The 15545-nt window shown below is 44.3% G+C and overlaps 1 protein-coding gene across 4 annotated transcripts in view; it reads right to left on the bottom strand.

Annotated features, from left to right (window-relative positions):
* The window catches only part of srfb (serum response factor b), a 27341-nt gene extending 11796 nt beyond the window's left edge, over positions 1 to 15545 (bottom strand). Inside the window, exons 1-2 of one of the 4 annotated variants that reach the window (XM_085478199.1) lie at positions 14475 to 15545; positions 7396 to 7662 (exon numbers count right to left, since the gene is read on the bottom strand). In XM_085478199.1, the coding sequence (XP_085334325.1) occupies positions 7396 to 7662; positions 14475 to 15125 (918 nt within the window). In that variant the 5' untranslated portion in view covers positions 15126 to 15545. The remainder of the gene's footprint in view (positions 1 to 7395; positions 7663 to 14474) is intronic. The other 3 variants (XM_085478198.1, XM_085478197.1, XM_085478200.1) reach the window with 3 other exon arrangements.

Genomic DNA, 15545 nt, shown 5'->3' with positions numbered 1-15545 from the left:
TTAACGCAGAGTCTTCCAGACTTCACTCTCTTTAACTGTGGGGTTACAGACAGACAAGTCTGAGAAAAGCTGCTCCGCTTACAAGAATCTACAAGTGCAAAACTTTGCACTGCTCTTAGTTAGCTGGTCCACTCAACTCCAGGCTCTGCTGAGGGGCTGTGACAGTTCAAGGTCCTTTACCTCTTTAGTTAAACAGCAGCTGGAAAGTCGGAGGGGGGAGGGCCTCGCAGCGCTGTTCTGCCCTTTCAACCAAAAAGGAAAACGAAATAAATTCACACAACAACAGCCCGTCGCCCATTTGCTATACTATAACTGTCATTCATCAGCGAGTGATTGCTGACAGAGTGAGGCACAGCTGTCACTGCACCGTCCTTCTCCCAGGAGGCTTAACAATGAAACTAAACTAAACTAGACAAAGGGGGGTAACCGGGTCTGCACTGGTGCACGGGCCACAGGTATCACTGATGGCACAGAGGGAAAAAAGCAATGAGACCACAAGTAAAAATGGAGATATAAAGTATTTCATGAAAGCCAACAGAGCTTGAAGTGTAACTGTAGGGTTTTAGCTACAGTAGCAGTAGAAAGTGTGTGTGTGTGTGTGTGTGTGGGGGGGGGGGGGGGGGGTAGACTGAGCAGAGTCAGACCTGTGTGTGAGGTTTGAGACAGGGGACAGGACAGGGGCAGAGTACAAACAGCTGAGGGCACAGACAGCTGGCGGGAAACCTGAGCACCTCTGAGGGAGAATTAACCCTTTCCGGCCCGCAGAGGCAGCAGGAGGCCACGTGTAAAGACGGCTGCCATCTGACACCAAGCAGCTCTCACCGTTCAGGTCGCAAAACACGACTCTGAAGCAGACAGATATGCCGCTCTGAAGAACTGCTCCGTTTTTTTTAAACGTGTGTCTTCTGCTTCCTGTCCCTCCTGAGATCCAATAGGGAGCAGGGGTTTGGCATTCAGAGGGTCAAATAGAGCAATTAGCCTTTGTGCTAGTCAAACAGTCCAGCCGTACCCCCACTATCTCTGTGACCTACATAGCCAAGTTTGCTCTGACCTACTGGTTTGTTTGACCATCTCCGTGTGTCTCCTGTTCAACTGGCCCGTCTATAAACGGTGCTGGCTTTCATTTCAGTCACGGCGGTGCATAGTAAACATAGGCCGAGGTGGTGTAATGCATTCTTTCAGAACAGAAGCGAGAGCAGAGGATCATTCTTGTGATGTAGCCAACGCTTCAGCTCTGTCATTTCCTGCTTAAGCCTCGTTCATCTCCTATCTCAGTACACGGTTACAAAATGATACAGCATATTAATAAGCATGAACTCCACCCCTTTTTACCATAACACACCAACAGTCTGTTTAGCAGATAACACTTAATATTGGCTCTGAATTAACTAGTCAGTAAGTTATTGTTATACTTTTATATTGTGTTGACTGCAGACGATATTAAGCGGCCGCCTTGGTTCAGATTACTGAGTGGATGGAAATCTCAGCAGGTACTTTTTCCTGCCCACTTACATCCTACCACATATACACAATTACCGAAATCTTAAATCATTACAATCACTGTATGCGAGTTGAGAAAACACTCACAGTCATGACTGCAACATCTGCATGAGTTCAAAGGGTAACGGTGAAAATAAAAAGGTACCAAGACTGTACCTTCAACTATTTGTTCTTATCCAACCAAATTCTCACTGGTGGTCAATCCCGACTGTGACTTTCATAGGGAGAGAAAGTTACATCAAGGTATGATCTGTTAGTTTTGGAAGAAATACCACAAGGAAAAAAAACTGTGACTTGCCCAAAACGGTGACTGATAGCTAATTAATGTTTACATTTACAATGAATATTACTTCAAATGGTAAGTGTTTAAGGCTTTATGTTTTAAGTCTCAGCATAACTATGGGTAAATTTTAATACAAAGGGCACTAATAGAGGTCTCAAACTGCTCATTCATTAACAAGCACATCCATACACTTTGCTCTATGCTAAACTATCTTTCCCAACACACCCCACAAGGACTCTTTGACATGCAGACTGGAGGAGTCGGGGACGAACCTTGGTGTATTTAGGAGGTGGCCAGCCGCAGCCTCAAACCACTAACATCCATCAGTAGCAGCAGCCACACCAACCTGGATGTAAACTGCTGATCTAAATAAAAGTTGACTACAGTCGACCCTTTTATTTGTGGTTTTCAAATCAGCCTCACTATGGCTCAGAACACTAAAAACTAAACTAAACCTAACCAAAGCACGACCTTGTAAAACATCCAGCTTAGTATAATGAGGTACCCCAACGCAGCACATGAAGGCAAAATTTATAGTTGTGCAGTGGAGGGCTGAGTCGTATCCAGTAAGAAATGAATCTTTGGGAGTCAGACTGCGCAGCCCTTAGTTTGCTATGCAATCTATTTTACAAGACAGGAACATCTTTTTCCCCAGCGATGGGGGGATCTCAAGTATTACACATCCTGGCTCTCCTCTATGCACGGTGAACATATGAGATTTAAAAAAAACAAAGAAAAAAAAAAAACAGATCACACAAAATATGAGGAAAAAAACAACAACATTCGCACATCGAGAATATGTTCTTATAGCTCTTTCATTTCTCTTAAATTTTCTGCATCCTCAAGGTTTGTGTACATGAGGAAAAAAATTAAAATAAAAGCTTCCCAACATTCGCAGGCACCAAACAAGGAGCCGTTTTAAAGGCGGAGGAAATGAGAGAGTAATTAAAAAGGGAAGGACACAAATGATTCTCTATTCATGTGGGATTAATCATTCCAAATTGAAGGTGACAACTGGCAGGCTAGTCCAGTGTTGGTTGGAGAGCCCATTGTGCAGTTTAATGGTGGCTGGCCCTCGTCTAATCTCCCATTTGCTGGCTCCCATCTCCCAGTCTGTCACCCTGCCAGCAACATGGAATTTGCAGCTCCATTTGGGACTGCTAAAAAAGGCAAGGCAGCCCAAGTGGAGGAGGTGCAGCCAATGGCGGCTGACCTGTCCAGTTGCTTGCTGCAAACTTAAGGGGGAGGTGGAGGACGGGATTGCGAGGCGGGGGGTGGATGACATGGCTTTTGTCGCAACGTTGCTTTCCACCACCTCCAGCGCGATCGACGTGCTTCATACATGTTTACAGATGTGCGATATAAGCTGTCAGATCTGTTCTTCTCCAGAACTCGGGGCTGCCGGGGAAAACAAACATGCTGCCGCTCAGTCAGGACAAGTGAGCTCACTCTGGACGTTTTCTGGTCAGTGTTGCGTGGAAAAGTGAACTGTGATAATGAGCGCAGCAACAAATAAACTTCACGAGGAGCACAACAGCAGTGACACCAGCAACCAGAACCAAAGAGGAGGGAGGGGGGAGTGAGGGATGAAGTACGGGAGAAAAGGAGAAGGAAACAGTGCGGGTGGGAGGAGGGGGAAAACCAGAGCCGACTCTGATACTGAGAATTCGATGCCAAGATAGATCATCTAAGTAAGCATAAGTTGTGGGATTTGCTATCCCCTTCCAAAAATAACCCAAAAAGCATAAGAAACAAACATCTGCACTGTAGGGACGTAGTATTACTCATAAACTATCTCCAAAAAAAATGCAAGAAATGCGCAAAAAGCAACAAATCTGCCCTCTAATGTGGTTTCATTTCTCATGTATTCCACCTTTTCCTCTTAACATGCCTCACTCAGACTCTACGTCACACATCACTCTCCCACAATTCCTTTCAAAAGTCCTGAGAGGACCGTCTTGAAGTTACTGCTGCTTTTATGTGTGCTGACAGAGCAATAACAACAAAAAAGCGAGGATTTTCCACAGTGAGTCACACACTAATCTTAATGTCTTATCGTCTCAGGACTCCTTTCGGCTCGAATAAAAGCACTCTTAGGGGGAATGAACTGATCCTGCACTGGAAGACTGCTGAACGTAGAGCCAAAGCAACGCTTCAGGAAAGAAGTCTGTGCCGACTAATTTCGACCAATATCTAGGGGAAAAATGTGAGAACATTTCCACAGCAGCTGCTGCGTTTTACCACAAAGAAGAAATCAGAGGCAAAGACACATGACAGCCCAGCTAGTGACGGATCGGTCCAGTCAGATGGAAAGAAGACACTGCGCTGCGAGGCAGAAAGGAGCTGTCCATCATTTCATAAACAACTATTTGAAATGAAGAACTCCCCTCCCCCATCATGCCAATTTACTCGTGATGTTTTATGTTTAACAGTGACGTGTGGCTTTTTCAGGTTATAGCTTAATAACAATCTATCAGTGCACAGCTTGGTGAATAGACTCATTTGCTTTCTTGCATAGGAAATCAAATGGATAAGATCCCACTACCACAGTCTTTATATTTTACCCAGCATCGCAACGTTACCAGAACTGGTTTTACTTTGTGAAATGTGCAACATGCTTACATCTATATAGCAATTGATGGATGGACCTCCCTGAGCCTGGTTCTGCTGGAGGTTTCTTCCTGTTAAAAGCTAGTTCTTCCTTCTCACCCTCCCAAAGTGCAGCATCTTTGATCGTTGGTGTTTTCTCTGTGTCGTTGTAAGGCCTTTACCTTACAATGTAAAGCGCATTGAGATGTCTGCTGTTGCGATTTGGTGTTATATAAATAAAGACAATTGAATTGAACTTTTCCAGCTGACCACTCAAAGTGTTTTAAACTACAAGTCACGCTTAATCTTTATTCTGTGTATCTCCCACTACTTTATCTGCCTCACATCCACGGCCAATTTAGAGCCACCAATTACACCCAGTATGCATGTCTTTGGACTCTGGGATGAAGTGAACACAGATACAGGAAGAACATGCAGACTCCAAAGCTGGGGTTCAAACTGAGAACCTGCTTACCTGCTTGTGACCCAACAGTGTTAAATGCTCCACTACCATGCCACTCAAATGTACTGCAGACCAAATCATTTCTCCTTTAACTTCCTAGGACCTGGCGTCCACATATGTGGACATCACATTTTGGGTTGTCTAACCCAAAATACAAAGCTTTGTTCTACAAGGGCCTGATATCCACTTACACGGACGTTATACTGCCACTGTTTTTCAAAATTTAAAGCGAATGTCCTCATATGTGGATTTCATTTTTCTCAAACAAAAATCAGGTAAAAAAGAAATCAATAAAAAATCTGGTAATTCTTTGTTTTTACATTCATCAGGTCCCAATCAGCAAAGAGAAATCAAAAATGCATGCCATGAAAGAGTTCACACATACAAATAAATCAGAAATAAAGGCTTGTACTCTAAAAGACGATACTTGCTCCAAAACTAGGGAGACTTGAGCTTTTCCGATCCAAGGAATAATTTCAGGCATAAAATCTTCCTTTTCTCCAGTACAGACAGAGCTACGCTAGCCATTTCCTTTTTTTTCCAGGCTTTTCGCTAATCTAAACTAAGCCGCTGTGTGCTTGCCTCGAGAGTGGTATTGAAAGACAATCAGTGAACTAGCTATTACACTGTTTCTGTTAAGCCCTATCAGTTTATTTTGTCATTTGATTTTATGAGCGATGCTAAAGGCACCAAATTACATCTACTTCAATCATCTAAGCTTTTCCTTTTTGCTTCTTCAAAAGGTTATCCGCTCCCCCACCAGTCTTTGCAAAACCCGGATTGTTTAGACTACAGTGGAGTGTATTCATGACATACTATTCCTGATGAACAGCGTCCAGACTCGGCAGAAGTTCACGCTGCAAGCACACACATAAAACGATCCCTCGCATTCGAGGGATCCGATCCACCTGCTTGTCCTGTCCTAACCGCCTGGCGAAATCTCGCCCGCTGACGATTTCTGCTGCGTCCCACTGTACACAGGGGTTCACGAGGTCTCACGCTAGCCTCCCACACTCAAAACTGCAGTTGGGGTGGTGGGTGGGAGTGGACGCTCAGAGGTCACAGTATCACAGCCAGTCACCCAAATAGCTGTCACATGAAATGGGACGAAAAATGTTTCCAATACACCCGCTCATATCTACTTCCAGAACCCACCCCCTACCCCCCCACTCCCTGCCCTCCATATCACTAAAATGAGAGGAGGTGGTGGTGCTGGTGGTGGAGGAGGGTGTGTGTGTGTGTGTGTGTGTGTGTGTGTGTGTGTGTGTTGGGGGGGTGAATCACAGGACTCCAAAGACAGCTGCAGCTTATAAGGAATGTGAGGGGCCTCAGCCAAGAGTGCAGGCAGGGAAACCATACCATATATGGCAACAGAGGCAGAACTAATTTTTATCAATGAGCAGAGCGGGCATGAGAGTGGCTTAACATGCAAAGGTTGATCTCCCATCCCTGACGATGTATGGCATGTGTTAGTTAGCGCCTTGTGAAAACAGCATGCGGGCAAACAGTATGGAAGTGTGCGTCTTCAAAGGGGAATACTTAAGCTGGGTAAACAGTCGAGGGAATCCAGCACGTGATTGCACAAAGCTGACAACAGCCACCGATCAATTCAACGCTTCAAACCCTTAGATGTTTTAAAGTTCAACGACACAGAAACCAAACTTTTTCATTCAAACTTAAAATAATAATTGGGAGAAATTAAGTGAAAGGTTACCTGTTGTATTATTATTTATAATTTCTATAATGACGCAAATTGTGAAAATGCGCAACATCCAAATATTTTAAGACTCACACATTCTGTTAAACAACTCAAAGTGAATATCAGACGTCTCTGTCCCAAAAATCAAACGTAAACAGCAAAAGCCTCCATATAGCAGACCGCGTGTTTCTCGTCCAAACACAGCCCAGGCCTGCAGTGATTTATCTTCACGAGTGTTACGAGGTTTTCCTGGATGAGGGGTCAAAAAGGTAAAAGTGAAGACGGCTCTCTTTTTGGTGGAGCGGGGATAAATTCTGCACGTCTTATCCGGCTTTCCCTTCTGCACGAATGCTTTGAAGGACTACTGAAGACTTCTTGGTTTCACTGAAAAAACGATTTGGTGCCCAGAACCAAACCGCGAGCCCAAACCAGAAGCCTCACATGTTAACGGGCAAAAGTTCAAAAGTGTGTTTACAATAGGACAAAGATTATTTTCCACAGCTGCTTGTGGGTTTGATTTATTTGTTCTCCTTGTACGCTGGCCTTTTCTGGAGAGATTTCCCATTATATCCATTAGCGACTCTACTGTGCTTTATGAGGGGTTTTGGGGTTTTTCTTTAATTTGCACTGAAATCCATGTCTCTATTAGAGAACACACAGTGAGTCACAATGACTTTAGTACCTGAACGCAGGAGAGATGAGCTGTGGAGACAGATACAGGAGTGAGCGCAAATTATTAATAGTTGACCTTTGCTCTTTTGAAACGAGGCAGCGAGTCTTATTATTTATTAAATGTTTGTATTTTTTGTCTTGGCCAGCTGGAGGACCGGCCTGCAACCGCTTTCACTTTATGATACTCACCTTTGTGTCGCCCATGCTCTCCGACTCCGACACCTGGTAGGTGAGGTCAGTCTCCTCAAACCCGGTGGCGCTCATGCGCTGATCTGTGGACGGGTCGGAGCGCGGCGGAGAGTCTGGCGAGTTGAGGCATGTCTGGATCAAGGCTTTGCCCGTTTCACTGGTGATCATGGGCTGGAGTTTGCGAGTAGCAAAAGTGTACACGTGACCCGTTTCGCTGGCCACAAGTAGCAGAACCTGGGTTCCCGTCAGGGTGGAGAGTTCATAGGCCTGAGAAAGTGAGAAGAAGATGTGATTAACCGACCGAGAGAACGGGCCAAGAGTCGAGCTAGAAATCCAAACATCAAAAAAAAAAGAAAAAAGAGCTAGTTCGCCAAATTAGGGCTTGGATTACCTTCACATCATGTGCAAATTAACCCTAAAAATGGAGGAGGGAATGAATCTGTGGGAAAACAGCCAAGAGAACACTAGAATCTATAAATACTTCTTTGGTGGACTCTGACGTATAGCACAAATGAAACTAAAATAACACAAGATAAGGCTTCCCAGAATAGAGAGTGTGATATAGTCGAGAGACTGATTGCAGGAAAGTGCAAGCTTGATAGACAGGGGGAATAGTAGTAACTGAGTCTTGACAGGAGGAATATTTTAAACACTCAGAGGTGGCTGCCTGCAAAACACGAGGTCTCCGTCGCACTCCGCCGGCTCGTCATTCATCGCACAGCTTGCAGACACTCGCATTAAAGCTCCCCAGAGCGAAGGGAGAAGCACACCGAGATTCAGCTCCATCCAACGCACACACACGACCGAGTGCACCCTGATGCTGCACTCGGTGTGAACTCCTGAGAAAGCCTTTATCTACATGAGTCATCAGTTATCTGGAGGATGCTCCTGGTGCTGCGAAGGCACAGTGCCATTACCATCGCCTTGGCAAGCACAGCGTACCCAGAGCCGAGCTGACAGATGTGCCGTTGCAAGGTGGAGCGGAACACACTGTCAGACGCAGCAAAAAGGGGGAGGGGGAGGACATGAATCACATTCAAATTAAAGCGTTTTATTGAGGAGTTATAAAACCCATGTCGCTGTCCGAGTCTACTCCACCATAGTGTGCTCATTATGGACCGTATCTGTCCTGTCTTCACTATCTGACCACATAATCGGCTTTAGTGTGCAGTAACATGACGACAGAGAACATAAAGGCTAATGATGACTAGCTGCAACTGCAGCGGCTCGCCGGCACGCTGCACTTATTTAACCTGAACGATTCGACTCCGACTTAGTGCTGCCTGCAGAGGAGGGGTCCCTAACAACAGAGCTCGATGTTTGGCCAACATCCATGACAGAAAAGGAATAATTTATCAAGTTGAGAGTGCTATGTGGCAACACAAGCTACATAGTGCTTTAATAAGTTTCCTTGCTCTGCTGATTTTCACATAAATATTTATGACTGCAGGGCATGTGGTGGTGCTGCTGGTGGCGGTGGTGTTCCTCTGACTGTAATTGGTTCTTATGCCACAAAATATGCCAGCTAGGTCTATTTATCAAATAACTGAGAAAAAAAAAGAAAAGAAAAGACCCATCCACAAACAACTGAAAGTAAATGTAGTTTTAACCCACTCCCACCCAAAAAAGGGTTTTCAGGGTTTGTCTTCTTAATTAATGCAAGTCCCAAACTTAGTCTTAAGAGAAGTCAGCTGTGGGTTTAAATCCCTTGAAAGTCTTGGTTGGTCTTCCCTTCTCATGCAAAGGCGCATTCAGCAATTTTACAAAGATGGGCACAGTAAGGATCAATCGCTTAACTCAGCGGTCTCCACCCTTTTTTGCGCCACGGACCGGTTTATGTCCGACAATATTTTCACGGACCGGCCTTTAAGGTGTCGCGGACAAATACAACAAAATAAAACCAGTACCGGTACCAAAAAACAGAAGATTTATTCATAACACAAGGGGAAAGACCCAGGGAAACTGAGTTAACGATAAAAACGCTAAAGAGAAAAATTAAGCTATAAACCGACAAAACCCCTGAAAACCATATATTTCACACCCAAGCCTCAACTCCCGCGGCCCGGTACCAAAAGACTCACGGACCGGCCCGGGGGTTGGGGACGCTGGCTTAACTTACATACACTAGTCAGGTACAACTTGCAAATACTAGGTTGAACCCTTCTGCCTTCAGAACCATCTTTGTGGAACTGTCCCATGATGTTAATCTCCCATTCCCCCACATCCCAAAGTGCTCTACTGGACTGAGATCTGGTGACTGTGGAGACCGTTTGAGTACAGTGAACTTATCGTGTTCAAGAAATCAGTAAGATGATCTGAGCTTTGTGACATGATGCATCATCCTGCTGGAAGCAGCCTAGAGAAGATGGTTACACAGCAGTTATAAGGAGATGGACATGGTCAAGTAGGCTATGCTGTTTAACAGTTGGTACTTGATCGCCCACACTATGTTGTTTGCACCATATTCCGATCATACTATTTGCATGTTGCAGAAGAACTCAAGACTCATCAGATCAAGCGAAATTTGTCTGATTTTAGGCTCGGTTTCATGTTCTTAGCAGATAAGGTGGCACCAGTGGGGTCTTCTGCATCTGCGGCCTATCTACTTCAAGGTCTGACATGTGATGCATTCAGAGATGCTTTCCTCCATATCTTGGTTGTAACCCGTGGTTGTTTGAGTTACTGTTACCTTCCTATCAGCTCGAAGCAGTCTGGTCATTCTCTTCTGACCTGTGACATAAACAAGGCATTTTCACCCCGTGAACTGCTCCCCATCTCTCTTCTTTGGAGCATTCGCTATAAATTTTCGATGGTTGTGAAGAAATCCCAGCAGATCAACAGTTTCTAAAATACTCGGACCAACCTGTCAACAACCAGGCTTCAATCAGTTAAATCTCCTTTCTTGTATATTCCTGAGCTCCATTTGAACAGCAGGTCGTCTTGATCATGGCTAATGTACTTAAATGTATTGAACTGCTGCCATGTGATTGGCCGATTAGACATCTGGGTTTTAAGAGTAATTGAATAAGTGTACCTAATACAGTGGGCAGTCAGTTTATGTACAGCAGCTATCTCAAGTGCTGAAAATAATATTTGTTCTAACTTTTCAGAGATATTCTCAGAAGGATTTGATGATTGTGTTACTAAATGTTTTATTTTATTTTCAGACCAAATATGCTACTTGAAGATAAGAAGCAGGGCTCTGTGAAATTGGCAGCCATCCTTTAATCCTCTAAACTTTAGTAGACTAAATTATTCATCATGTAGCTGAAAAATCTAGGACTGACCCATACTGAAGTTCCAATTTGGCCAAAGCCAATGCCTCTCCTTTTTTGTATTTCACGCTACCATTAAAAAAAACCCAAAACACTAAAATATTTAACACAGCAGATGAATATCAGCCATTCAGCTGAGACTAAATGCAATCGTATGTCAATGTATTCCTGAGGAAAAATGAATAACTGCCAGATACACAGTAGTTTGCAGTCCTTCACCTTCTATGTCAAGAAATAAATAAAATACTAATAGAAAGTTCCTGAAACCTAACACTGTGCCTTAAAAGTCTCATAAAATCACCAAAGTTATAAGAAAAAGAAGCAGAAAAATGTATTCTTTACTCAATTTTATTTATATAGCACCAAATTGCAACAACAGTATTTTAAGGTAGAGACCCATTAATAACAGAAAACAAAAAGTCCCAAAAATCATATGAATCCCTTATGAGCAAGCGCTTTGGCGACAGTGGGAAGGAAAAACTCCCTTTTAACAGGAAGAAACCTCCAGTAAAACCAGGCTGAGGGAGGGGCGGCCATCTGCCACAACCAGCTGTGGGTGAGTGAATGAAGACGGGAAAAACACATGCTGTAGAAGAGAGCCGGAGATTAATAACAAATAATTAAATGCAGAGAGGTATTTAAAGACATAGTGAGTGAAAAAGGTGCTGGAAATCCCCCAGCAGCCTAGAACTATCACAGTGTAACTACTAAGGGAGGATTCAGGGTCACCTGATCCAACCCTAACTATATGCTTTATCAAAAAGGTATCAAAGTTTAAAGCCTAATCTTAAAACTAGAGACAGTGTCTGTCTCCTGAATCCAAACTGGAAGCTGGTTACACAGAAGAGGGGGCTGAAAGCTGAAGGCTCTGCCTCCCAGTCTACTATTAAAAATCTAAGAACCACAAGTAAACCTGCAGTCTGAGAGGAAAGTGCTCCAATGGGGTGATACGGTACTATAAGGTCACCGAGATAAGATGGGGCCTGATTATTCAAGAGCTTGTATGTGAGGAGAAAGAAAAAAAAAAAAAAAAAAAAGTATGTGAGGAGAAAGATTTGAATTCAATTCTGGATTTAACAGGGACCCAGTGAAGAGAAACCAATATAGGAGAAATATGCTCTCTTTCTAGTTCCCATCAGTACTCTCACTGCAGCATTTTGGATCAACTGAAGGCTTTTGAGGGGCGGTAATGCCATCCAGAGAAAGCATCTGGGTAGAAACTGTGTTACTAAGATTTTATTGGGGCAGAGTACAATAACCTCAGTTTTATCTGAATTTAGAAGCATAAAAAATTAGAGTCTTTAAAAGATTTCTGCAGTTTAACTAATTGGTGTGTGTTATCTGGCTTCATGGGTAGATAAAGCTGGGTGTCATCTGCATAGCAGTGAAAATGTATGCTACACCTTCTAATGATAGTGCCTAAGGGAAGCGTGTATAACGTAAACAGAATTGGTCCTAGCACGGACCCCTGTGGAACTCCATAATTAAACTTACTATGTGAAGAGGACTCTCCATTTACATGAACAAACTGGAGTCTATTAGATAGAAATTATTCAAACCACTGCAGCGCAGTACCTTTAATACCTACAGCGTGCTCTAATCGCTGTAATAAAATGTTATGATCAACAGCATCAAACTCTGTACTGAGGTCCTGCAGGACAAGCACAGAGATGAGTCCACTTTCAGAGGCCATGAGAAGATCATTTGTAACCTTCACTAAAGTGGTTTCTGTACTGTGATGAGCTCTGAAACCTGACTGAAACTTTTTAAATAAACCACTTCTCTGCAGATAAAAGGAAGTTTGGAGATTGGCTTGCAATTTGCTAAGGACGCCGAGTCAAGTGGTGGCTTTCTAAGTAACGGTTTAACTACCTGACGGCCTGTGGTACATAGCTGATAAATAAATATAGGTTTATCCTTCCTTGAGCAGTCTTGCAGGAATTCTGTCTAGAAGACGATGGTTTGGAGCAAATAATGTGTGTGACGCTGACAAGTTATGATTTCTCTAATGGTTACAATTTTATTTGTGAAGAAATTCATGAAGTCATTACTCATAGGCACAAAAGCATTTTTAAAAAAATGTAATATTTCAATTAAATGACAAATCATTCTTTCATTAAACTCATCAAAGCAGGAAAAACTTTAGGTGTAAGTAATAGCATAATGAATATATGGACGCACTCAATTTAGCCGAGGCCATTCCACAGCACTGCACCTGAGCTGAGTCACACATAATGTTCTTCATACCACTTGTGCTGCTTTCCCCACTATAGAAAGTCATATCATATATGCCACATATTAGTACTAATTGAGTAACCCTGAACCTCAAACTGACGTAATTATTTAACAGTGTGTGTTTACAAGGCTGCAAGCTGAGGCACACATAAGAAGAGAACAAACAGGCCTGTGCTGCACTAACTGCATCCTTCAAAATGAAAGTGGGCTCATCCTAGACCAATCTATGAATCTTCCCACTCCACCCACCTGTCATTTTCTGTGATGGCTGGCATAGTGTGGGCAACCTTTTCAAAAAGAAAAAGAAAAAGAAAACCATCCCCACACTGTGTCAAATAGTGTTCATGTTGCCAAGAGCCTACATAAAGACACCTCAGTTTCCACGACAACAGTCTGGGATACATAAAAAGAGAGAAACACAGCAGAGCGCATGGTGCAGCCGAAGAAACACAGGGACAAGTTAAAGGAAAGAGGGGGAAAAAAAACTCCTGGACTCCAATAAAGCACCTCTTACAAGTGTTTATTTAAAGTCATGATGAAAAGTGGTCGAGTCCACATCACAATAACTGCTGGGCTTGTGGTCAACAGCTGACCCCAGCTCAAGTAATCCACTCTCCGTGACTCTATACCAAACGGTGGTGTTTTATTGTGGCATCAAATCATGTGGGTGAGCTGTGAATTTCCTCAGAAATGTTGCTTTAAGGAGACAGTAATGAGAGCAGTTATGACTGAGAAGCAAGGTTTGTCATCTTTAATGTCGCCTGCTTATGAGCAAGAGTCAACTGACAAAACTGGAAACCAGGACAAGTCATCAGTGAGACTTAGACGTCTGTGTAATGTACAGCACCATAATGCATGCACAGACAGACAGCACCCCACCACCACCACACAACCCAGGCTTCTCGCTTCTGTCTCAGTGTTCTTTGACCGTTCTTTGGTCTGTTTCCCTGGGGTTTAGTTAGCTGTTGGCACATACAGGCCGACTGCTGCTTACTGCCACATGGCTGCCGCCTGTAAGCAGTGACGGAGTGAACAGGCTGTGACTTGTGATGAGAACTACATCTAATAGTTGCAAGGATGTCTGTGAAGGTGTGTGCGGGTATGCATGCATGAATCAGTTTATACGTTTCTGTGTGTGATAGTTGGGATTGGGGGTGTCATAAATAGACCTGTCATTTGCTCTATTCTATTTAAAGCCCAGTGGCTGTCATGAATGTTCTGACTTCCTCACATCCACTGAGTCACTTCTGGACCACAATGGCTTTGTCTTTCATAAGAAATACACTGACACAAGACTGACATCAGGTCAGCAGCATGTAGGCTCACATGAAAAAAAAGAAAAACCCCAACCCAAAGTCTTTCTTGTGGTTATTGTAATAACAGATGCACACTGTCCCAGGGTGTTGTGATTTTTTTAAAAGGTTATTAACAAGTGCACTTCCATGAATGACTGCAAAGCACCCTACAGTGTGACACTGCTGTACTTCCAGGCCAATCAACAGCTAAAAGAGACTCTCAAATCAAACGCTGGCGCAGCTGGATGAGATCCAGACGCATCACCTGACTCACCTTCTTCATTATGCCCGTCTTCCTCTTACTGAAAGTGGTGTACCGTCTCAGCTTGTTGTCAATAAATTCCATCTTTATCTTTACGCGTCCACGTGTCTTCTTGCCCGGCTTTGCCCCGGCGACCCCTCCGGGCACCATGCTGTAACCTCCGGGAGATACTCCTACCTCCTGCCCCGACACCGCAGCCTCCATCTCCCCTCTCTCCCGCTTCACCCCTCTCCTACTGTCCCCAAGTGAACCCACGGGTTCGTCATCATCTCCGGAGTCCGAGTCGTTATCTGAGCCGCTGCACAGAGGCGCACTCTCCCGGTCCGGATCGAAGCGGGTTCCGTGAGGCAACATTACTCCTGGACTTAAGCCCACCATGCTGCTTTGAACGGAAGTCTGAAGAGGGTTTACACCGGTCCCGTTCCCCGGCCTCGCACCTCTCGGACCCCCTGGACCATTAGCTCCCAGCATCCCAATGGTATCTCTGTCCCCCTGTCGCCCTGCAGCACCGGTACTCTCGCTGACCCCGGGTAGAGCTTGCCCTGATCTGACAAGAACGGGACGAATCCCGCTGCCGACCAACCCCGAGCCGTGTCCTGTGGTACCCCTGCCTGAACCCGAGCCGTTTCCAGGTGGTGCCGATCCAACCTGGCTCGGTAACATTATATATTTACTGGAGCGAGTTTTTTAAACACCAGCCAAGACAGCTGGATTCGGTTGCCTCGTAAATGACTGATAAAACGCATACACGTCCGGGCCACGATATGTAAACAAACCCGACCAAATGATGGTTCAGAGACTCCAGGAAATTACCGAGACAAACTTTCGAAAGTGATGCTGCCCCCAAGACCCTTCAACCCCGGCTCAGTTTGCTTCACCCTCCTCCTCTATTTCCAAAACTCTGAGCACTTTCTCAAAAAGGAAAGCGCGAAGAGCGACCTCCATATTGCTGCGCCACGTCACCTAGTCCGCCATGTGAACCGAAAATAGCTCGAGTGTCGATTTGCTCGCACACAAGTCGAAGTTTCTCTCAGATAATGTTACAGTATTTCTCTTTCCGTGTGTCACAAACGAACATAAACC

This window comes from Copadichromis virginalis, linkage group LG13 (genome assembly GCF_057382275.1).
Source record: "Copadichromis virginalis isolate Kocher_CV1m ecotype Utaka linkage group LG13, C_Virginalis_male_GT1.1, whole genome shotgun sequence".
Taxonomy (NCBI): Eukaryota; Metazoa; Chordata; class Actinopteri; order Cichliformes; family Cichlidae; genus Copadichromis; species Copadichromis virginalis.
The sequence above is the reverse complement of the archived record's forward strand: the minus strand, read 5'-3'. Positions and strand labels throughout refer to the sequence as shown.